The sequence below is a fragment of the Platichthys flesus genome, chromosome 18 (assembly GCF_949316205.1).
Source record: "Platichthys flesus chromosome 18, fPlaFle2.1, whole genome shotgun sequence".
Classification (NCBI taxonomy): Eukaryota; Metazoa; Chordata; class Actinopteri; order Pleuronectiformes; family Pleuronectidae; genus Platichthys; species Platichthys flesus.
This window is the reverse complement of record NC_084962.1, coordinates 375,997-401,197: the sequence shown is the minus strand read 5'-3', so window position 1 is coordinate 401,197 and position 25,201 is coordinate 375,997. Positions and strand designations below refer to the sequence as shown.

The following is a 25,201-nucleotide window of genomic DNA, read 5'->3' as shown; positions in this document are numbered from 1 at the left end:
CTGAATCTGCAATAGGTAAGCAGCTTGGTGTGAATAAATCAACTGTGGGAGCAATTATTAGAAAAATGGAAGACATACAAGAACACTGATAATCTCCCTCGATCTGGGGCTCCACGCAAGATCTCACCCCGTGGGGTCAACATGATCAGAAGAACGGTGAACAAAAATCCCAGAACCACACGGGGGGACCTAGTGAATAACCTGCAGAGAGCTGGGACCAAAGTAACAAAGGCTACCGTCAGTAACACACTACGCCGCCAGGGACTCAAATCCTGCAGTGCCAGACGTGTCCCCCTGCTGAAGCCAGTACACGAATGGGGCCATGTATCGTGAGATTTTGAGTGAAAACCTCCTTCCATCAGCAAGGGCATTGAAGATGAAACGTGGCTGGGTCTTTAGCATGACAATGATCCCAAACACACCGCCCGGGAAATGAAGGAGTGGCTTCATAAGAAGTATTTCAAGGTCCTGGAGTGGCCTAGCCAGTCTCCAGATCTCAACCCCATAGAAAATCTGTGGAGGGAGTTGAAAGTCCGTGTTGCCCAGCGACAGCCCCAAAACATCACTGCTCTAGAGGAGATCTGCAGGGAGGAATGGGCCAAAATACCAGCAAAAGTGTGTTAAAAGCTTGTGAAGACTTACAGAAAACGTTTGACCTCTGTCATTGCCAACATAGGGTATATAACAAAGTATTGAGATGAACTTTTGTTATTGACCAAATACTTATTTTCCACCATAATTGCAAATAAATTCTTTAAAAATCAGACAGGGATTTTCTGGATTTTTTGTTCTCATTTTGTCTCTCATAGTTGAGGTATACCTATGATGAAAATGACAGGCCTCTCATCTTTAAAGTGGGAGAACTTGCAAAATTGGTGGCTGACTATATACTTTTTTGCCCCACTGTAAATTCGAATAATCCCTAGCGATATAATACATTTTATGAGCATGACCTGGACATGGGTTGGCAGAACAAATGGATACTGATTACATTATCAATCAATAAAATTAATTCATTAAGGTATGTTTAAATTTGTGTTAAGATCAACACAACGCCATTCACAGCTGATTCAAATCCTTAGTAGAAGTGTCAGGAAAAAGTTTAAGAACATCTGAGTGATGGCCAGCTCAGTTAAACAGCTCCACAAAATACAGCCTCCAAACTGAACATTAAAATAAATCAGCACCACTTTAAGTAAAAACAGAACTTTGTGATCACGGGGGATTTATTGCAGAGCTGTACATATAGGGCATATTATCATTAAGATCATACCCCATCAGTGACTTTTAAATTATTGATACTGAGATGATTAAATGATTAGATGGCTGTTTAAAATACTGGATTATTACTGAATGGAAAGCCAAACAGGAACCGCACTGGTCAATAAGAAACAAATTCTTAAAGGTACTGGTTCACACATGCAGGTTCCAGCTTTGTGAAGGGGAGACTCCCTATGGACTACAACTTTGAACCAGCAGCAATCACAGAATTCAATGTCACAACATTGCCTTTAATAATACTTAGTTGCTATTAAGGACAAACAAAATTAAAGTTCACCCAGCTTACTTCCCATTCATTTCACAGTGACTCTGAATTGGCTGCTAATGGATGTTCGCTCTCACTCAAACAGTGGCAAGTTACATTTATTAAACATAACACAGATAACAAACCTCTAATCTTGACAGAGGTTGTGGTCCACAGTTTTCTTCCTCCTCTACCTCGGCCTCGTCTCTGGCTTCGCTCCTCATAGCCATGTTTAGAGTATGACAGTCTAGTCTACAGAGAAGAAATAGGAGGTTCAGTGTTGAGGTGACTACAGTGAGCATGAGGGCTACATTCACGTAAGAACTGAGGGATGTTGTCACGGAGTAGTTCATAATTCACAAACCCTGAGAGAGTGGCTACTAAAACGTTGACAATCTTAGCTGAATGCAATGGCCGATGAAAGACGTGGTTACCCTGTATCGACCAGTATATCATCTAGCAATGTAATACGCATACTAAAGCTTAGCTTGTTAGCATAAGCGCCACCACAAACAGCGCAACACGTCGTCAAATATGTGGACTGAAATGCCAAGCTGATACTTACATGCAGCTTCTTGATTCCCCTCAAACTCTGTTGTTTGATAACTGAAGCTCCCGCGCGAAACACGTAATACGCACTTATCTGACGCAATCACGCAATGGACGTCAACACCGCAAGTTTTGTGATCAGTCAAGCCAGGTAAACACAGGAAACAGACCGATCTACCCTTCAAAGTAAAATCTCTAAAGATGGTCAATCTAAAGATTTTAGTTTGACAATTCTGTTAGGAAGTATATATAAATCTGACATAGCTGACATGGATTTGAATAAAGCGTACTATGGTTCAGCGTTAATGTTGTTTATGATTTAAATGTTCTTTTATTAATATATATTTTTTAAATGTATTATTATTGTACTTTCATCATTGCATTAAAACTGATTAATAATTATTAATGAATCACTATCTGGAGGAGGTTTGAATTATATAACTGATATTGATTTTACCTAATTCATGAAAACATATATGTTTTCCTGTGCTGCTGCAACTGGCCATGGTTGGGGATAGGACATGTGTTGTGCAGAGGTAATTATCCCTGAAAGAAAGTGTTCCCCACATTATTTCAGTGAAGGCTGATTTATACTTTTCTGTACGTGTTACCACACTTTTCCCATTGCTCCGAGTTTGGCAATCAGGGTAATCACAATTTTTTTCCTCTTAATGCAAACGTTTTTTAATGATAATTTGTGTAAGTTTGAGGTTAAAAAATAAGCCTGCTTCACCCTTGTTGATTTTAGGTGATTTCAATAAATGCAACCTGAAATATCCAGGATTTTGTCAATATGTGAAGTGTAACACAAGGAACAACCAACTCCTTGATAGGTACTATGGTGATACTGAGGATGCCTACACAGCCAGAGCTAGACCTCCCCTTGGTAACTCTGATCATAATTTTATCCAACTGCTCCCCAGGAGCTTGTCAGTTTTCAAGTCCAGCAAACCGGAAATTAAGTCGGTAAATGTATGGTCCAGCAATAATACAGAGGAGCTAACTACTAATGATAATTTATGGTTAATTTATGTTGAATCAGTCTGTGTTATACTGGACTCAGTTCAGCTCAAAGATCCCAGATCATACCTCCATTCTGGAACATCATTTGGAAATGGAAGTCTGAAGGTAAAATTTATTGTGTATTTTAATATGCGCTTTCTGAAGAAAGGATCAACACAGAGAGTCACAGGGATCTCAGGGTGAAGATGGAGAACAGTCAAATGCAAGGATCTAATATAAGAGAACTAAGGCTGTTTGTCTAAACCAGATCAGACTGGTTCTGTAGGCAAAGTTTGAGACACAAATAAATTATTTGCATAAATTTCAATTAGGTTCTTGGACAGTCAATAAGTAATGGAAAGGTCATACAGATATATAAAAATGTCGTACAGGTTTCAAATCATAACGCTTCAGGTAATAAAATTCTTAGACGGGTACAAAATAGGTTTCAACCGCACATAGTTATTTTCCACTATAGCATATAATTGTAATTATTTGTGGATATTTTGGATGTCGCTGCCTGTCTGGAAGGAAAGAAAAAATACGGGGCACGTCTAGACCGTGTGCTTGCGCATGTGTACATCAATAACTGCAGACTCCAATAAAAGCCTGTAAGCCTGATATATGAATTGAGATGTGTATGCCTTTGATATTTAGGAAATCTCATAAGTGTGAATGTTGTCTAAACTGCTTTGTTGCACTTTTATTTATTTTATCAATAAATGTATTTATTTATATTAGTCCTTAATAAATCAGTGAGTGAAGACACAATACTGCTTTTTAGAGCCTCATCACAAGATGCTGATGCCATATGTCAGGATTTCAATATTTTAGCTATATTCTGTGTCTGACTGAACTCTAAATAAATAAAGATAGAAGCATTTCAAATTATAGCTGTACTGTTAACAATAATGATAGTTACAGTTTGAGCCAGATAAATGGCCTTCAAACAAATGATTAATAATAACCTTTTCCTTCCTACTGTTTAATCTTGAAATTAGAATGTGTGAGCGCCAGAATGTGTTTCGTTGTTCTGGTTAAATTGTTTTGAATGTCTGTACAAACAGAACAATGTTTGATATAGCAAGAACACAATAATCTTTTCTCCAATTGTCAACACCATTGGCCCACATGCCATTAGCTGTGTCACTTCCTTATTCCAATACCAAGAGGATGGCCTATGCCTGCACACTTTCGAGGAGGAAGAACCAAGATCTACTGTTGCGCCGGCTGTTTGATGCGTTCTGATGGGTCTCGTGTTCTGATGCGACTTGTTGGATGCCCATTGCTTTGCTGATTGTATTCTAAGTAAATACTTGATTGAACAAACCGAGTCCAGCTCATCTACTCATATTTAGGATAAACCAACACGCCTGACACATACATGACCCATTTTCTTAGACCACTGCATCTAATTTCATTCATTCAGTCCTTCTTTATCTTTACCAACTAAAGTGTTCTCTTTGCAGGAATATGGTGCCAGTATGACTTTATCTACAGCAACAGAAATAAGAAGCGTGAAGACCAAATCAAAAATGTTTTACACGTCTCTGCATTTTTTAAATACCTTTAGCGAGTTCAGGATAAACACAAACAAATGCTCTCACCAAAGGAGCACGTGGTGACATCAGCATTACTGCAGCAGTAACTAAGTTGGCTGGAATACTAAATCACACCATTACACACAACTTTCTGCAGGATGCATAGCGATGAGGTAATGAAGTGTATTTCTCAGACTGATCTCATCCATCTTGTTTGTAAGAAACCGGAAATTGGTGAGGAACACTTGTGTTGTGCCATAGTGCTTAAAAAGGTTACCATAGAATGGTGTGCCCTAACCCTAACCCTTCCTTTGAAGTGGGGAAGAAGATAAGTAAGGTGAAAACTATGCGTGTCTGTGTCGATGTTAATCAGAGAATGCAAGAGTCAGAGAGACCTACAAAGGAAGCCTTTGAAGGCCATTCTAACATTAGCTTTCATTTAACTTGTTGCCACAATATCCCACCTCATATCAAACTTATAAACACACACAGATCAAATAAACAGTCTTGCTTAGCATGTATAATTATTTATAGAGTGAATTTGGGGTGGGCCTCGGCTTATATCGGCTCATCGGCCACCAGGTCATGAGACCTGAGTGACCAATTGGAGTTGACCTTTGTGGCTTTTCACACCTATGTGTGAAGTCCACCAGAAGAGAAGGAACCTGTTGCCCCCTGGGAGCATGAGTTCCTTGACTATCTCAGAACAATGAAACCGGTGGCATCTTGAGTTCACGCCAGCACATGCGGCATGTTTGTTTAATGCTTTGACCACATGTAGGCTGAAAAGAGGCCAGTGGTTTGCACAAAAACCATGTCCCAACACTTGGGAGCGCTGGTCGGCACGTGTTAACCTTTGGCCTAGGGCGTAGCCTTGACATCGGATTCCACACCCCTCCTCTAACGGCGTCGTTTTGTTGGTGGGATGGAAAAGACGGACGTGTCTGAAGTATGCAGGGTGATTAAACCGAACCACGTGCCAGCAGAAATTGTTAAAAAAGGGTTTTACTGTAGTTTATGGAAAAAGACAGGCTTCTCCCTATAGGTCTCATTAGCTGTTGTGGGTCATAAAGAGGCTGCATTATTTCAATGACAGTTTCATCACCAGGTAATAAACACCTTGTAGGGGTTTTTACCCTTCCGTCAAAGTTATTTTAATCTGACTATGATGTCACAGCTGGGACCTTGTATCACATGGATTATTTGGACTGTATGTCTTCTCCTCACTTTTCCGTTGTTTTTCCAGTCGTGAATCTCTACCATCTTTAAGATTGTTGAGATAGTTTCAGCTTAGATGAGCAGTCTCACACCTGTGCTGTGTTTGACGCTGTTCTTTTGAAATAATCTGCAACCTGAGGAAGAATACCAGTGTGATTTAAATCTATGGGTGAGAAGGACAGGCAATTGTGTAGAGGACACTCCCACTCCCACTGTTGGATATAATGAAAGAACACCTCTTTTGTTACTTATTAGAAGGCATCCTTTTAACATATACGCTCTGATTCAGTCTGCCCATAAGGATGTAGAGTATATGTTTACTAAAGACATGATCACATTACTTTTCATAAATATGTTTGTTTAAAATAATACTATCATGAATATGTCCCACAAATCAACATCATAAAAAACAACTTAATTATGTACAGACATGGAATTGAATGACTTTCAAGATATTTTAGAGGCTCAGTCGTTCCCAGTGTTTCCATTTCTATTTGGATTTATTTGAAACAAATTCACTGTGTTAAATACGTGAAGGAGACAACAGATGTTCATTATTAAGTATTACTAACCTTTATTATCTAAATTGAGAAAAGACAAAGAAAACAAAAGCAATACAGAAAACAGAAATTATGACAAACACAGGCTTTTAAAATATTTGATTTTACTGTGTTTTACACATGTCTTCTTGTTTTGGAGACTGAGGCCACCACTCGTCCTTTCTGGCTGCATCGAGTCCTGTAGCTGCATCTGCAACACACCAGACTTTTATCAAACCAATGAAGATCAAGTAACAGAAGAAAATAAAATCACCTGTTCTACTGTATTTTATAGTGGCAGTGATGATCATTATGGTCTTAAATTGACCCTGTTTCAGACCTGTGATCTATGATATCCAAAGACCGCATTATAGCTCATACTGCAACATAAAGCCACCTCTCCATGAATTTTATTTTCCACTTGTTGGACATCTGAATAAAGGACTGAATAAGCCAATGTAAAGTGAAACATCCTAAAAGATCACTGGGTTTTGTAGCCTTACTGCAGACATTAAATGGTAAATGGATTTGTATTTATATAGCGCTTTTCTAGTCTTGATGACCACTCAAAGCGCTTTACACTACAGTTTCACATTCACCCAACCACACACACATTCATACAGTGCATCTATCCCAATACTTTGTTATTCTATGGGGGCGCATTGCCCTACTATAAACTGACACTTTTTAATAAAACTAAAAATGGTCAACCTTCTGCCTTTAACGCAAACAGTGGCTAAACATTTTATAAGCCCTAGTTTGGGATGGGCTGCAAAAAGATAGGGTTTTTAAATACAGTTGGGATGGGAAATTTTTTTCAAAAATATCAAAAAAGAACTGATAAGCATTCAAAAGCAATGTCAAATCCACTTATTCTAAATTACTAGCATCCAACTCACAAGCCGAGGTGGTTCAAATCTTTGTATATTTTGACTTACTATCTTTTCAAGTTATTTTTATATGTCATACTTCTGACTGGTGTCATGATTATGTATTGGTTGTATCTAATTTGTCCATCTTTTTTATATCCGCAAATATCAGAAAGACAAGAGTGTTCAACAGCACCACAAGAATGTTTAAAATGATCACACAGATGAAGCAGCACCTCTCAAACATTTTCATTACAAACTGTCTATTGGAACATTTATGGAGGAGTATTCATTTCAGGACTGTTGCATTAGACTGCTTTGCTTTTAGCTACTGGAATACATGAGTGATTGGCTCGGTTTTGGCTTATAATATCATTCAGTTAAATGAATATCTTGCTCAGCGGACAGGCACAGATTGAATGGAACTTCACCAGTTCAACAGTGGAGGTCGGTGCTGATTCATGTTTTAATGGAAGACTGATCAAATCCATCAACCCAAGTTTCTGTCAGTGCAACCCCAGTTTCCCTCAACACAGTGTGATATTGCAGCAGTTACCCCTCTCTGCATCTGGAGTATCAGGAACATGGGAAATCTCTGAGAAAACAAACAGCTTGAGTGTTCATGTTGTACAAAAACTCTTAAAGGGATAGTTCCCCAAAAAATGGCACTCTATCTACTCACCACTATGCTGATGGAGGGGTGGGTGAAGTGTTTTAGTCAAGAAACTTTTGGAGTTTCAGGGGTAAACAGTGTTGCAGCCAAATTCAATACAATTAAAGTAACTGGTTACTCCTTCTAAAGAACCAAAATAAATAATACCATGCCTCAATACTACTTGTGTTGTGTCATCCATGTGTCCGGATGCCGAGCCATTCAAATTTGTCTCGAAACAGCATTATTTACACCATGTTTTCAACCTAAATGTCCACAGATATCCTCCTCGGAGCCACTTTCACATTCGTACGCACACAGCTGCATCCACTAGTATCACTACTTCCAGTAGAGGACTTTTAGGCTTATACATATTGTAAATGAAGCTGAGTCTACACTTTATGACACAACACGAGCAGTATGGAGGCAGGTTATGTTTTTTTTGGTGTTATTATGTCTAAAGGAGGCACCAGTTACCTAAATTGTATTAGATTTGGCTGCAACACTGTTTGCTCCTGAGAATCCACAAGGGTTTCGTGGACTCAAACAATTCACCCACCCCTCCATTGGATTAGTGGTGAGTAGATAATGAGTGAATTTTCATTTTTCGGTAAACTATCCCTTTACAAAGGATTGTGGCAGACAAGCTATACAAAAAGTAGTTGACATAAGTTTTCTACCTGGAATGGTGCCAAGGCTGGAGTTATCAAAGAATTGCTTGGGAAAGGTTCTGGGCAGCAGGTCCGAGCTCCCACCCACATCAAAGAAACTGCTTTTGGGGGAGTCGAGCTGATAGACCTTTGGAAAGTCCATCACCTTCCTAGGAGAGTCTAGGATCTTCCTAGAAGTAACCAGTAACTTCTTAGGTGAGCTGAGGAAGCTGGAGGAGTCTGAGGTCTCTTGTAGACCCCTCTTGGTTGTCTTGCAGGGCGATGAAGGCTTGTCCACTTCAACTTTCCTCTTTGCCTTCAGATTGATGGCTCGGCTCTTCCACTTGCTAATCTCTGTCTGCTGAGTGGACACCAAGCTGTATTGAGACAGGGGCAGATGTCAATATGGATTTAAGAGTCATCGAAACTATCTGAGGAGTTCCACTGTCAGACTGGTTGTACTTACCATTCCAGCTCCGTTATTTTAAGGCAAAGCTGTTTGACTTCATTCTCAAGTTTGGTCTTGTCCAGCAGAATGCTGCTCTTGATCACCACACCTCTGGGGTTGGTCAGTTTAGTGTGAAGGTCCTCACCCTGCAAGACTAAATTTTCACATTGTCCATTTAACCAGTCTTCCTCTTAAAATGGGTAAAAAAAAAAATTAAAAAAAATCAAAAAAAACTTTGTTATGTGCACTTGTGTTTAATTACTGTGGCACAAGGAATTTATGTTACAAGCTGTTGTGTCTAATGGTAGAAAAGAGGACTTTATACAGTTACTATATTAATTTCCTTCACATCAATACTCTTCTTTTATTGTGAAGACTCTCCCCTGCTACAAGTGCTTTCATGTGACAGAGGTGAAGTTGTTAATTTTTAGCAACATTGTATGAACAATAAATTAAGATCTCAATCTAAAAGGAGAAGAAACAATAAAATCTGTCAGTAGAATCTGTAATGGCAACATTATTCAATTATTATCACATATGATAAAAAAAAAAAGATAAATGTAAATCTTTACTGCATAAAGTTTAAGCTAAAATTTTGCAGAGGAATTATATTATGGTAAAAATTGTAAAAATTAAAATCTCTCCATTTGTGAGATTCTCTGTTTTAGAACCACCGTGGATACATGAAGACATGAACAGCAAAAACATTAATCCTAAAAGGTGATCATGTGTTAATAATGCATTCAGTTTGTTACCACTCTGTTAAAGTGAATTTGTGATCCAGCTTCTACATTCCTATTATCAATTATCTTATGAAACGGCCAAAAGAAAAAGAACACTGTCACTACCTGAAGCTGAGAGCTACAGTTGAGGTCTAAATAAATTTTCACATCTCTGACTTACATGACTCCTCTCCTTGCTGTTGTAACCTCCTCAACGTATCCTTCAGATTCCTTAATGATTCTTCCTTCACGCTCAGCACTGTACTCATTCTCTGGATCCTGAGAAGGAAACACTCTGGTCACAACATTCAGCCACAGAACAAAGTGCAAAGTACAAATAATGCTTTTATGTGTCGTAAATGAGGAAGATTGACAACTAAGAATTTCATTCGACTGTCAACAGGCACAATTAGCTTTTTAAAATAAAGAGATAGTCCCTCCACTATCTGAAGAAAATAACAACAGAATATTATAATAACATATTAGGTTCAGCCAACAAATAAGACCAAACGGAAAAATAATAAAAATAGAATGGTACTTAAGATAGCGTTTAAGACCGTCAAGGCTCAACAGTCTCCTCGTGACACCACATTTTAATTATCGAGTCCCATTTTTTTGGGCAGGATCTGCACCATAAATATCAGTCTCCTAAACATGCCCGAGTGTTTTTATGAATAATTATCTGACAAAGCAATTTCACAAAAAGAAAACATGGATTCCATCAGTCAGACGTTTGTGTAATTCCACTGACTCACAGACAGACAAACAAACACAGATGAAAACATACGTCCTTTGTGTAGGTAACAAAAGGCTCTTACTCTTGTTTGTGTTTATCAGATGCAGAACTCAACTCCACCTCCATTTTGAACAGTTTAGTCTGGAGATTTTCCAGTTCAGCAGCACTGGGTGACGCTATTTTCTGATAAGGAAAAGAAAAATACAATATGAGCTGCTTCATGCGAGTCAAAGAACCAACATTTAAACATGTAAACAAAAAGGACTGCAAAAACTGAGCTCAGAGTCTGATATAAAGGTAAACAAACCTCTTCAGCTATAGAAAGGCTGCTATTTAGTCCGTACAGACAATACAAACCTCAGACTCTTGCAGTTTGCCCCTGAGCATTTGGATTGTCTTCTCTTTCTCATCGTTTTGCGCACAGCTGTCCTGCAGCTCTGTCTGCAGAAGCTGAGTGGCCTGCTTATGGCTGGACAGACCGTTTGTGGCCTTTATCTGTGCCTCCTCCAGCTGCTCATTTTGTACATGCAGAGCCTGTAACACAGAAAAATATGTCAATGGCTGTTGGACAGGTTTCCCCCTGAGATGGACACTGTAAGAAGAGACAGGAAAGGGATATAAGAAATTAAGAGGTCTTTACGAGCTAAGCTATTATGTATAAATGATAGCAGCTAAAAATAACAATACAATTGTCCTCATAGGGTGTTCAGACCCCTTCGGTATCTGTTCTAACTACTCAATGTTATTGAAATGAAAAGATGGTGCAGTTTGAACCTGAGATAGTACAGAATATCACAGTAAGCCAACACAACAAGTTTAATGATAAACCAAATAACCAGCAGGTGGCGATGCTAGAGAGGGAAATATTCCTTTTCACACTGAATTAGCTGCATTTGAATTAAAAACCAAAAAGTGCATCTTAAGGACATTAGGTAACACAACATACATAATTGAGTAACTTCAGCCTTTTTTAACAGACTCAACACTGCTTTCATGCACAAACATGAAATAAAAAAACTACTGAGAAGTAGTTTCAAAAAGATTATGTAGCTTTAGCTGAGAATACTCACTCACTGAATGTATGGCAACCAACAGTGCACTATGGAAAAAATGCAGTGTCTTGAGTAGCAGCTTTTATCCACAAACTCAAAATGCAATTCAAAAAGATTCATGCTCAATTAGCATATGAAATAAAACTTGGCAGGTGTTCTTCTATGCTGTGAAATGGCAGGTGTCTATTAGCACTACAAGGCATTTATGCCAAATACTGTTAAGTATTGCGAAAAAATGGCACGCCGCTGCATACCTATTTTTTTGCTTCAAAATACAAGCACAGGATCGTTTTCTTAAAATAATGTTTTGCCAAGGCATAGTCCCGCGACCCACTGCCCACCAGTTGTGAATCACTGTACAAAAGGTGTCAATATCAGGCATCAAACAAACATACTTTAACTTTTTCTTCAGTTTGCATGAGCTGAGCAAGAAGGTTCTGGTTGTCATTCAGGAAGGAGAGCTCTGATTTCAGAGGAGCTCCCTCAATCGCCTGCAGCAGAGTGGAACTTTTGCCTTTCTCCTCTTTGAGCTGAAAACAAGCCTGAGCCTCCAGCAGCTTCAGCTCTTCACTCAGAACACTATGTTCAGCAGTGATGCCCTGTAGGAAGTCCATTGACAATATGACATTAGGAAGACAAGAAATAGCATTGTAGTGAACATTTGATGCAAAATGTATGGATTAAAATATTTACTATTAAAAATAGCAGTAGTTGTGAACAACCATATCTCAGGTTTTCAATAACTGAACTGAATGAATGGATTCTATTTGCTGATAAATTCTGTGGCTGAACTGTTGAGTGTGCACTTTAAATGCTGCACACTTTGTGATGAGTAAACTGGTGCGTGAATGTGTCACTCATTCTATAAAACGGAACGAAATGATCTGCAGTGACTTTGAAAGGCTTTGTCAGGCCTGAAACCGGCTCTCAGCTGCTCATGGCTTTAATTTGGGATTGGGCTTATTGGGTATGAGATGCTTCCTTCTTTTAACACTAAATACTAGAGTCCACAAATTAACATTTGTGTCTATAGCCCCATACACAGTCCGTATTAACATGTGGTTTTCGTGATCTGATCACAAAGTGATTTCTATAAAATACAAAAGGCATTATGAAAAGTTGTAAACCCAACAGTACAAGAAAGCATTAAAAATAAATTAAGACTTTAATACAAAATAGAATCAATAAATGAGATATAAGATATAAAGAGAACAAACTGTGTAGTAAAAGAAATTTATAATTATTTGATTGAATAAAATGCTGTGGAAAACAGAAAAGCCTTCAGCATTGATTCAAAAATTTAAAGACGACCTGAGGGGTCTTAATGGGTCATAATGAAACTGGAAATACGTACACATACCCCTGCTGTAGGCTTCATTTAAAGTGAAGAAAGCGGTAACAAAATAAATGATTTGCTATACCTTGTGGCGTTTGTGTTATTTTTATATCTTCTTTTCTCCTTGCTTCTTCCCGCCATGCAGTGCATCTAGCTAGCAGAGATGATGTACGTGTATATTTACATATCGTGTGGGGAAGTGAGATCTGAATCGAGATCAGATCAGGAGACGCATGTGGGGCCACATTTTAATGCCAGGTGTGTCACACTTTCTTCACAGTGAACTTTGAATTAATGCGCTGTTGAAATCTGCTATACAAATAGTATAGTTGCATTGCCTTACACATAGGACATAGAGTAGGTTGAGTAGGCAGCCTTTCAATGGAGCAAAGGCCATCTTCTCATTCACACTGTTAAAATAATGTTGACACGTGGCCCAGACCACCTACGAATGTGGTCTGGCGTGAGCGTATGTGTATCCGATCTGAGTTTGTGTGTATCATATGTGTCCAGTTGATATTTTCAGCAACTTTCCATAACACGTCCTCAAAACTGTAGACATCCTGCTCACTAACAGACAACAGATCGCCCCTCCTGCCTGTGGAAGTAATCAAAGAGGTGAATATTGAACACTACCTGCAGGATCATCTTCTTGCTGTGGGCCAGGGCAGCTCTGCGGTCCAGCTCACAGCTAAGGATGCTGTCAAGCTCACTGAAGCTGATTGGCTGGGCGCTTATTGCGCCCTGTAGCTGCTCCTTGAACCTCTCCCTCTCTGTGATCTCCACCGACAACTCATTCGGATGAGAGGCCACATAGTCCAAGAACTTCTCCAAAATGATGGACATTTTCTACAAAGCCAGCAGAGTTGTTATGAGATTTCAGTACATTAATGTTGGAGAGATGTCATCCAATCCTCCACCTGCTGGAATTTATACTTCAAATTGCTCTGGATAAAACCATTTACTAATCTATAATATCACTCAGTAGAGTGTTTACCACTGCAAAGGCCCTCAAGAAACCACATTTATTTACACTAAGTCAAAGTAATCAATCAAAATCAAGTAAACCCCTTATTTTGCCATGTTAAAGAAAGTGAAATGATTTTCTGGATCCATCTCTTGATCCAGATCAAGATTTTGTGTGTTCTTCCCTGACCCTAAGTTTTGTGTAAATCAGTCCAGTAGTTTTTGCATGATCTTGCTTACAACACAACAACCAACACACAAATGGACAGGGGTGTAAACATATGCTCGTATGTAGAGGTAATGACTGAATTGGAAGGCAAGCATTTTACAAAGGCTTGGTAACATTCTCACCTGCTGGTAGCGCTGCCGCTTGTCCAGTAGATCAGCCAGTCTGTGTTCCCACACAGCATGGAAGTCCTCGTCTTTGACAGAGAGAGTGGGTGCCTGTACTCTGCACCTCAGCACATCATGCAGCCGCCTTTCCTCAAAAATAGACAAGTCTTTCTTCACCAACTCCTCAAACCGATCCCGACAATCCTGGGCCTTCACCTGTAGGCACACCTGAGGAAATGATTTACTGGTTACTACTTTATCAAGAGTAAGACCTACATGAAATTTCAAATGGACAAATGTTGATATTTACTACAATGTTTCCCAGAGTCTGAACAGTCTCAAGTCCTAGCTGACATATAGTCGTGTAGGCGCTCATGGTGGCTTTTGGAAGAGAGGTCAGATAATCATGGTTCAAGGCACTCTGCACCCTCAAAACCTTGTCCATGGGTGTGGAGATGTATTTGGAACACGTGTCTATAAAGTGCTGGAATCCTCTGAAGGTCTCCTGCAACAAGTAGAAGTAGAATTATTCAATTCTTTGTGTGCCTTTCATCTGCTGATGAATGCACATTTAGAGGTTACATTACCTGAAGCTGCCTGGTGGAGTCGTTCAACCTTGATGACGCTGTCACCTCGACTCCAGTGGAGCCTCGATCTTCACTGAGCAACTGAAAGAAAAAGAAAAAAAGACTTGTAAGTAGGCCGGTCTTCACTAGCAACAAAAAGAGAACGAAACACCATTCACTCTGTGTATAAATGTCTCTTACTAAAGCTGCTTCATTATTGTTGAGGAATTTTTTACCATCCTCACACATGACTGTATATGCCAGTGTATATTATATATAACACTATATCTGTAGAGGAGAATAGTGTCTGTCTAACTCCACAGATACTAGAATGAATAATAAACCTCAATAGCATCAGTAGGCCAATGAGTATGCAGCATGGTTGGGCCAGGAACTAATAATGTTGGTGGTCTGTAACAACAGCTGTAAAGTATGTAGTATGTAGTATGTACACACTTAAACATGAATGGAATAAACTTCAGAAAAGAAAGTTGCTCTGTTTTTGAGTGTAAGAAAAAGGGACCTCAGACTAGGGCTGCTCGATTAATCGAAAATTAATCGTGATTACTATTATGGGGTCAAACGATCTCCAAACTACTATAAATCGAGTTGAAACGATTATTTGGCTTTATTTTTCAGTCCTTCCCCCAAAGCATTCAGCGGCCCAGCTGACTGGCTCTCACTCTCAAGTAGCAGTAAAGTGAAGGAGGCGAGTTGTGTATGTGGTGATCGGCGGTGAAAAAAACAGCACAAGTGGAAAAGCAGGGAGGACAGCAGCAGACCATATAGCGGGCGCGCCGCGCACCGATATTCTCAAGTGCGCTCCCGCCTGGCTGTTCAGACCGGTCAGACCGAACCCGCATTTCTCCACGCTGGTCAGTCGGTCATAGAGTGTTAAGGGTTGCCATCATAAGGATTTGAATAACAGGGCACCGATATCCTGGTTTCACGGAGGAATAAGACACATGCCATCATCAGTATTTACCGGAACCGGAAGTGATTACAAAAATAAAGCATAGACTTCAGAATAAGGGCACATATTAATAATCGTTTAAATAATCTGGATTTTGATATTGCCCAAAATAATCATGATTATGATTTTTTCCATAATCGAGCAGCCCTACCACATACTTCTCATCTTAGTATTCTAGTTTCATAGGTAATGTTTAGCTAAATTAAAATTCAACTTGTTAATAATGGCTGAGTAAATTTAATCGGAAAGATTGAAGGACATCATGAAGCTGAAGATTTGAAACAAACTTAATTTCTACAGGGTCCTCCATTCCCGGACTAGCAGGTTTAGGAACAGCTTCATTCCTGCAGCTGTCACCCTGCTGAACTCTGCACCGCAGTGACAGCAGCATACCCCCCGGCCACACACCCTCCTCCAATCACTGAACATTTGAACACTTGCACTACACTGTTACTTTTTTTTTACTACTGTATTATCCTGCCTATAGTATATTAATATTTATATATTTTTATATATTTATCTTGCTTAAAGTTATTATATCATACAATACCTGTTAATACTGTACTACCTCAGATATATTACTTACTGCTCATAGTTCTTATATCATACAAAAGCTGTTAATACTGTACCATTTCCTTTATTACTGCTCTTAGTTCTTATATCATACAATACCTGTTAATACTGTACTATTCCATATAAATTTTATCTTATTTATTTATATTCCATTTCAAATACGCACAATACTCTGCACTTTAACTCCTTTTTTTGCACTTCTGGTTAGACGCTAAACTGCATTTCGTTGTATAAGTACTTGTACTGTGCAATGACAATAAAGTTGAATCTAATCGAATTTGTTCTATTTTGCATATGAGAGAACTGTAAGTGTGTGAAAATGTCAAGGAGCACTTTCATGTTCTATAAGGGGCAAATCGGGGTTCAGCATCTTGCCCAAGGACACTTCGGCATGCAGATGGGGAAGACTGGGATCGAACCGACAACTTTCTGGTTAGAGGAGAACTGCTCGACTGACTATAAACAGAAACACACTATCTCTATATTGTTCTTCATATCTGCTCTGAGCTGCTGGTTGGCCTGTCTTATTTCCTGCAGTGTCTCCTCAAGCTGATTCCTCTCCTCACAGAGATACATCCCCCTGCATAGCAGCTTCTTTTTCTGCTCAGAAAAGTCTCAAACCTGACCTGTGAGAAAGCCGCAGTCATAAGGCTCATTCAAAAGTCTCTAACTTTTACTTAAACTAATTATAATCCACATATCCTATCCCAACAATTATTATTCATACAATATACAAGCAGGTGTGCATAATATTCCATTTCATAGGAGTAAAGTTATCCCTCACTGACCTCACACTGCATTGTCGCCATCTGGTCTTCCAGGGCTGCTCTCAGCAGCTGGTTCTCCTGTCTCAGTTCCTGTAGTTTCTCCTTTAGCTGATCCCTCTCCTCACAGAGAGAAGTGACCCTGCAGAGCACCTTCTCCCTAGAGGAGCTCTGAAAACTGGCTTCCTGCTCACAGAGCCGATTGTCCGTCTCTGTTTGAGTGCTTACCATTTTCTCTTTTAAAGTCTTCACCTGTTAGAAACCCGCAGTCAGAAGGCTCATTCAAGTGTCTCTTCAACTTTGACTTAAAACTAATTATAATCCACATATCCCATTACAAGTGAGTTTTACCTACAATATAAAACCAGGTGTACATAATATGCTGTTTTATATAAGGAAAGTTATCCCTCACTGACCTCACACTGCAGTTTCTTCATCTTGTCCTCCAGCTCTGTTATGAGCTGCTGGTGCTGCTGGTTGTCCTGCCTCAGGTCTTGCAGTGCCTCCTGCAGCTGGTCCCTCTCCTCACAGAGATAGGTCACCCTGCAAATCAGTTTCTCCTTCTCTTCAGAGGAGCTCTGAAAGCTAGCTTTCTTCTCACAGAGCAGACTGTCTTGCTCTCTTTCAGTGCTTTCCAGTTTCTCTGTTAAAGTCTTCACCTGTGACAAAGGCAGCAGTCACACGGCTCAGTCAAGAGTCACATCAACTTCGATTAAAAACTAATCCAAATGTCCTATTACAACTGTTATTATATTAACAATATAAAAGCAGGTGTACATAATATACTGTTTTATAGAAGTTATCCCTCACTGACCTCACACTGCAGTGTCTTCATCTTGTCCTCCAGCTCTGCTCTGAGCTGCTGGTTCTCCTGTCTCAGTTCCTGCAGTGTTTCCTGTAGCTGATCCCTCTCCTCACAGAGAGATGTGACCCTGCAGAGCAGCTTCTCCTTCTCCTCAGAGGAGATCTTAAAGCTGGCTCCCTTCTCACAGAGGAGACAGTCTCTCTCCTTTTCAGTGCTTTTCATTTTTTCTTTTAAAGTCTGGACCTGTTAGAAACCCAGTCACATGACTCATTCAAGATTCTCTTTGATTTTGATTTAAAATCATTTATAATCCCTACATCCAAAAACAACTGTAATTTGTACAAGCAATATAAATAAAATGCTGTATTATAGAAGCTCTCTCTCACTGACCTCACACTGCAGTGTCTCCATCTTGTCCTCAAACTCTGCTTTGAGCTGCTGGTTCTCCTGCCTCAGCTCCTGCAATGTCTCCTGCAGCTGGTCCCTCTCCTCACAGAGATAGGTCACCCTGCAAATCAGTTTCTCCTTCTCTTCAGAGGAGCTCTGAAAGCTTGCTTCCTTCTCACAGAGCAGACTGTCTTGCTCTCTTTCAGTGCTTTCCAGTTTCTCTGTTAAAGTCTTCACCTGTGACAAAGGCAGCAGTCACAAGGCTCATTCCAGAGTCACATCAACTTCAATTAAAAACTAATCCAAATATCCTATTACAACTGTTATTATATAAACAATATAAAAGCAGGTGTACATAATATGCTGTTTTATATAAGTTATCCCTCACTGACCTCACACTGCAGTGTCTTCATCTTGTCCTCCAGCTCTGCCCTGAGCTGCTGGTTCTGCTGTCTCAGTTCCTGCAGTGTTTCCTGTAGTTGATCCCTCTCCTCACAGAGAGATGTGACCCTGCAGAGCAGCTTCTCCTTCTCCTCAGAGGAGATCTTAAAGCTGGCTTCCTTCTCACAGAGGAGACCGTCTCTCTCCTTTTCAGTGCTTTTAATTTTTTCATTTAAATTCTGTACCTGTTAGAAACCCAGTCACATGACTCATTCAAGATTCTCTTTGACTTTGATTTAAAATCATTTATAATCCCTACATCCAAAAACAACTGTAATTTGTACAAGGAATATACATAAAATGCTGTATTATAGAAGCTCTCCCTCACTGACCTCACACTGCAGTGTCTCAATCTTGTCATCCAACTCTGCTTTGAGCTGCTGCTTCTCCTGCCTCAGCTCCTGCAGTGTCTCCTGCAGCTGGTCCCTCTCCTGACAGAGAGATGTCACCCTGCAAATCAGTTTCTCCTCTTCAGAGGAGCTCTGAAAGCTGGCGTCCTTCTCACAGAGTAGACTGTCTTGCTCTCTTTCAGTGCTTTCCAGTTTCTCTTTTAAAGTCTTCACCTGTGACAAAGGCAGCAGTCACAAGGCTCATTCAAGAGTCACTCAACTTTGATTAAAAACTAATCCAAATGTCCTATTACAACTGTTATTATATAAACAATAAACAAGCAGGTGTACATAATATGCTGTTTTATAGAAGTTGTCCCTCACTGACCTCACACTGCAGGGTATCTATCTTGTCCTCCAGTTCTGCTCTGAGCTGCTGGTTCTCCTGTCTCAGTTCCTGCAGTGTTTCCTGAAGCTGATCCCTCTCCTCACAGAGATTCATCACCTTAGACAGCATCCTTTCCTTCTCCTCAGAAAAGGATCTCTGAAAGCTGGCTTCCTTCTCACAGAGCAGACTGTCTCTCTCTGTTTCAATGCTTGCCAGTTTCTCTGTTAAGGTCTTCATCTGTGGGTAAGGCCGCAATCAGGTTAATTCAAGAGTCCCTTTAGATTTGCCTTTAACTATTTATAATCCAAATATCCTAACACATCTGTTATTATGATACAATATACAAGCAGGTGTTTAAAATATGCTGTTTTATAGAAGTAAAGTTATTCCTCACAGACCTCACTTTGAAGTGCATCCATCTTGTCCCCCAGCTCTGCCCTGAGCTCCTGTTTCTCCTGTCTCACTTCCTGCAGTGTCTCCTGCAGCTGATCCCTCTCCTCGGAGACAGACATCACCTTGCATATGGCTTTCCTTTCTTTTTCAGCATTCCCTGCTTGCTCCGTAAGAGTCTTTATCTGTTCAAAAGGCAACATATCAACTTACCAGTAAGTACATCAACAAGTATTTTCAATCAACCACCAGAGCTTTAAGGCTCCCATTAACAAACTCCATGAAAAAGCAAAAGTTAATCCAAAATCATTTTGTCCATCTCTCAATTTTCTGACTTTATTACACTTCCTGAGGCTCTCAGCTGAGTCTATTGGTCCCAGCTGATGAAGTTCATCTTAAGACATGGCTCAAAAATATATAGCTTCATTTTATTAAGATGAGGGGGACAAGGAAAAATAACATTTATTAAATATGAGCCAAACCTTCACTATTAAGAAACAAACCAGAAGATAAAGGAACAAAAAATGTACATTCCCCCCCTTTCTTTTCTAATTTTTTTTGGGTGGAATAACCATTGCAAGGGATCGTTATTTGACGAATAAAGACATTAAAATAATTAATGTTATGTTCACAATCTCTAAATCTGCTCCTGAATTATGCATAAAAAATGGAAAAAAGATAATGTCAAAGTGAATTTGATCTTTGACCTCTTAAATATAAAATATTGTAATTTTGTCTAATTAGACATTCGTCTGAAAAACTAGCACATTCATTATTTAGTTTAAGATTTGACTACCAAAAGTGTTGCATCCAAGTTAATCTCAGTTCCACATGGAAACAAATTTCCTTGAGAATGAGACTGGTGGACAAATAACCAAATATACAGTGCATGAGGAAACTCTTACATGTTTTTGACGCGCCTCCTGCGGTGCACTCATCTCAGAGAGAGCTCCATCCTCTTTGGATGATCGTAAAGTCTCTAAATGACTTAGCAGCTCCTTCTGTTCTCGGTTCTTTTCCAGAGCAGTTCTCAGCTCCTCCTGATTTTCAATCATCTGTTTGATAAAGAAATATTATCTTTGGACCACTAACATGCAGAGAGAAAAACAAACAGCAGCAGCCCACTGGCAAATCAGTCACAAGATCACTGACCATCTCCACATTTTCCTGCAGGTCCACCTTGAGCTGGTCTCTCTCTGCAGTCACGGATTTAAGTGTAGAGAGCAGCTGGTCCATTTTTTCTGCAGAGTTCTGCGCTTCAGCTTTCTGCTCAGACAGAAGATTGTTTAATGGTGTTATCTCTCTCTCTCTCTCATTATCTTTTTCCATTTAGAGATCTTAGAATTAAAGACAAGCATTATTCACAAAATATTAAAATCAGTGTCTGAAAAGATGGTTTCGGAATAAAGTACAATCAAAATCATACTTGTTCTTGAAGTTCTGTGCCGATTTCCTCCTTTGAGGTTCTGGAAACCTCACTGTCAGCAAGCTTCTTCTCATAATGCTTCATCAGATTCTCTATCTCATTCAGTTTTTCTACCAGTAATGCTCTTTGGTGGTCACTCTCCTCCACCTGAAATCAAAAATGTATCACCAACCGTGAACTGCCATAACTGGTTTCCAGTAAAGTTATCCTTCACAGACCTCACACTGCAGTCCCTCCATTTTGTTCCCTAACTCTGCTCTCAGCTGAATTTTCTCCAGTCTAAGTTCCTGCAATGTCTTTTGCAGCTGATCCCTCTCCTCACAGACAGAGGAGAAAGAGAAGCTGCTGTGCAGGGTGATGTCTGAGCAGCTCGGAAATCTGGCTATCCTCTCAAACAATTAGGCTTCCCTCTTTGCTCCAGCATTCTCTACTTGCTTTGTAAGAGTCTTTATCTGCTTAAAAGGCAACATATTAACTATCAGTAAATACACCATCAAGTATTTTCAATCAACGACCAGAGTTTTAATGCCTCCATCAACAAACTCCATGAAAAGGCGCAAGTTAATGAAGTCATCAGTTTGTCCATCTCTCAATTCTCTGAGTTCAATACACTTCCTGTGGCTCTCAGCTGAGTTTATTCGTCCCCACTGATGACTTTCATCTTTAGACATGGCTCAAAAATATATAGCTTCATTTTGAAAAAAGGAAATTAGTTAATTATATTAATAAGAGAGGGAGAAAAGGAAAAATAAAATGTATTGAATATGAGCAAAACCTACACTAAATATAGAAAACAGAAGATAAAGAAACTAAAAATATTCATTCCCCCCTTTTTTCTACTTTTTTGGGAGGATGGGGGGAGGAATAACTATTGCAAGGGATCGTTTTTTAACAAATAGAGACAATAAAAATTATTAATGATATTTTCACAATCTCTACCTCTGCTCCTGAATTATGGCGTTAAAACTGAAATTCCGAAGATGTCAATTCTAATTGATCTTTGACCTCTTAAATATAAATTATTGTCATTTTATCCAATTAGACATTCGTCTGAAAACTACCACATTCATTCTTAAGTTTGAGACTTTGACAACCAAAAATTCAATCATGTACTTTTGCATCCAAGTTAACATCAGTTCCACATTGAAACAAATTCCCTTGAGACATTCCTGAACACGAGACTGGTGGACAAACAACCATATTTACAGCACATGTACATGAGGAAACTCTTACAAGTTTTTGTCGCGCTTCCAGCTGTGCGCTCATCTCAGAGAGAGCTCTATCCTCTTTGGTTGTTTCTTGGTTCTTCTCCAGAGCAGTTCTCAGCTCCTCCTGATTTTCAATCATCTGTTTGATAAAGAAATATTATCTTTGGGCCTCTAACATGCAGAGAGAAAAATAAACAGCAAAAGGAAAACGACAGCTGACACGAGTGAGTGTATTTTCAAATTTGGACTGGCAAAGCAGTTACAAGATCACTGACCATCTCCACATTTTCCTGCAGGTCCACCTTGAGTTGGTCTCTCTCCGCAGTCACGGACGTAAGTGTAGAGAGCAGCTGGTCCATCTCTTCTGCAGAGCTCTGAGCTTCAGCTTTCTTCTCAGACAGGAGAGCTTCTTTCTCAGCTCGCACATATTGAAGCCCTTTAGTCTGCTGCTTCTGCTAGAAAAATACAACTTGTGTTTATGGTAGACAAGACTTCACTGATTTCATGGTCACAGTTTCAATAATCAGAGAAAGAGAGAGAAAACGACATTAAACAAAAGACAAACGTAAACATTTAGAGATCTAAGAATTAAAGACAGTAAAAAACATGATCTACAAAATATTTAAATCAGTGCTACCAAAGATGGTTTCAGAGAAAAAAAAACATCAAAATCATACTTGTTCTTGAAGTTCTTTGCAGATTTCCTCCATTGAGGTTCTGGAAACCTCACTGTCAGCAAGCTTCCTCTCCAAATGCTCTATCAACTGCTGCATCTCATTCAATCTTTCTACCAGTAATGCTCTTTTTTGGTCACTTTCCTCCAACTGAAATAAAAAAAAATTATCATCAATTGCCATATCTGGTTTCCTGAGCAACTCACTCGTTTAGACCATCGACATTTTATTCTGTAGCTTACTTTCAAGCATCTCACTTCAAAGTGAGTCATGAGCTGACTCATCTCAGAATCAGAGTGCTCTAGGTCTGAGTGAAGTGAATTCAGCTGCTGTGCTACATCAGTACACTAGCTGCTGGATCAGCCCCTGCTCTCTCAGAGCTTGGTATTTTTACTCTCTCATCGGGAGATATCTACAGGAGGCCTTAGAGCTGCTGAGCCTCCTCCTGATACGGAGCTTTGGCTGACAGCAGACTTTCCCTCTGACTTCGAATGGCAGACAACTCCTCGCTCAACTCACAAACCTGAGACAACCCACATGACGTCAAATGACTTTGCCTATATGCTACCCTCTATCAGACACTTTCCAAAGAGGTCTTACCTGCTTTTGAGTTTGACATGAAGCAAGCTCTTCCAGCTGAGCTCTGAGATATCCCTCTGCTTTACGAGATGCTGTAAGCTCTTCGCTGAGAGTGGCAACTTTTTGCTCAAATCCCTTGCGGTCTATCAGATCTGGAGACAGAAAATCGTAAAACTCCAATTTAAGTGCATTGAAGACTGAGCGCAGTTTATACAATCAAATGAAAGTTTGTCAAGCAGCGCTTCAGTAAGTAAAGAGCATGACTTCAAACATACCTTTTGGTACTTTGCCATCAAGCAGATCAGTGAGCTTGTTGTTCTCATCAAATGTAACAGTAAGCTCTTTTTGGAGATCACTCTCCATCTTTCTGTAGCGCGACTTCTCAATTTCAAGGTGAGAACGCAAGCTGTTAACTTCAGCTTCCATCTTTTCAAGGTTCGAAGCCATGGTCACCTGAGAAGATCACAAAAACACCAAATATAAAAAATTGTTCAAGTGTGAAAAATACACCTATAAAAACAAACATACAGATGATTAAGTCAGAGACACATAGTTCCAAATAGATGGCCATGTAGTCAAAACTAATGAGATGTATGCCTGAACACAAATGTTTGAGTGAAATCCGGAATTTTTGCAGTATTTCTCTGCCTACCGACATATCGGGAGGGACATTTTTTACTGTCTCTGTCAGTAATTTACCCTAACCCGCACTGCGCACTACAGACACAATTGAGCCAAACCGTGCACGCCCTGCCAACTACTCCAGCTCTACAGTCTGTATATTATGTTTTAACCCAGTTTGAGTTTACACACGTGTCCCATGATTATGTTTTTGTTGTGTGTGAATAAGTGAGAGTGAAGACATAGAAGACAGTGATAAGAGTCTTGTGGTGATAAGTGCCAACGCCTGAACCAATGTGCTGTAAACAAAAACACATGATCTCTGCAGCGGAAACTTTAAGCTACATCCTCCCTTTATCTGCTGCACCACCCCTCACCTGAATCCTGCGGATGATTTGTTGTTCTTGCGAACTTGTCTGAGCTGAGAACCTCCTGCTGCATTGTACATGTGTGAATAAATCCCACTTTTACAACTACCTTTAATTTCATCAGACCAGACACAACAGTAAACAAGAGAGAATGATGCAACAAATTATTTGTAGTCAGTGTCCTTGGGCCAGACAGGAAACCCAATGTAAACCATTTCCAACATTTTAACTACTGAATTGATTTTTAAGTAGATTCCACTTACTTTTATCTCCTCCAGAGCAATGTTTGGCTGCGCAGGACAGCCCATTCCTTCTTTGTATCTCTGCTGACTCCCTCTGCATCAATCAGAGATCGACGAAGCTTTGCCAACTCCTGCACAAGATCCTCTCCGCTCTGAAAGGAGGAAACGTGATAGAACTAGCCTGCTAAATGACTGAGGTGACCTTATTAACTTAAGTTCATGTCAACTTATTCCAGCTATAATTAGCCTTACACTTCAATAGACTAATTAGTTATTATAATGACAATGACATTGTGGACTGACCTGCACACAATCTGCCTGTGGAATCG

General features: G+C 39.7%; 2 protein-coding genes across 4 annotated transcripts in view; both read right to left on the bottom strand.

Moving 5' to 3' along the window:
• The window catches only part of rad51b (RAD51 paralog B), a 49,987-nt gene extending 47,766 nt beyond the window's left edge, over positions 1-2,221 (bottom strand). For all 3 annotated transcript variants that reach the window (XM_062411548.1, XM_062411549.1, XM_062411547.1), the window contains exons 1-2: positions 2,091-2,221; positions 1,672-1,777 (exon numbers count right to left, since the gene is read on the bottom strand). In XM_062411548.1, coding sequence (XP_062267532.1) covers positions 1,672-1,755 — 84 coding nt within the window. In that variant the 5' untranslated portion in view covers positions 1,756-1,777; positions 2,091-2,221. The remainder of the gene's footprint in view (positions 1-1,671; positions 1,778-2,090) is intronic.
• Positions 2,222-6,374: 4,153 nt separating this feature from the next.
• cenpe (centromere protein E) overlaps positions 6,375-25,201 on the bottom strand; it is a 32,022-nt gene continuing 13,195 nt past the window's right edge. Inside the window, 30 exon segments of the mRNA XM_062411963.1 lie at positions 6,375-6,585; positions 7,800-7,838; positions 8,576-8,922; positions 9,012-9,147; positions 9,897-9,994; positions 10,534-10,634; positions 10,809-10,985; positions 11,899-12,102; positions 13,476-13,688; positions 14,157-14,366; positions 14,449-14,643; positions 14,726-14,806; positions 17,039-17,266; positions 17,431-17,673; positions 17,829-18,062; positions 18,210-18,443; positions 18,599-18,832; positions 18,980-19,210; positions 19,365-19,601; positions 19,763-19,939; positions 20,660-20,809; positions 20,907-21,020; positions 21,181-21,327; positions 22,414-22,527; positions 22,664-22,843; positions 23,066-23,212; positions 23,663-23,793; positions 23,917-24,094; positions 24,894-24,919; positions 24,922-25,024. Coding sequence (XP_062267947.1) covers positions 6,500-6,585; positions 7,800-7,838; positions 8,576-8,922; positions 9,012-9,147; positions 9,897-9,994; positions 10,534-10,634; positions 10,809-10,985; positions 11,899-12,102; positions 13,476-13,688; positions 14,157-14,366; positions 14,449-14,643; positions 14,726-14,806; positions 17,039-17,266; positions 17,431-17,673; positions 17,829-18,062; positions 18,210-18,443; positions 18,599-18,832; positions 18,980-19,210; positions 19,365-19,601; positions 19,763-19,939; positions 20,660-20,809; positions 20,907-21,020; positions 21,181-21,327; positions 22,414-22,527; positions 22,664-22,843; positions 23,066-23,212; positions 23,663-23,793; positions 23,917-24,094; positions 24,894-24,919; positions 24,922-25,024 — 4,995 coding nt within the window. The 3' untranslated portion in view covers positions 6,375-6,499.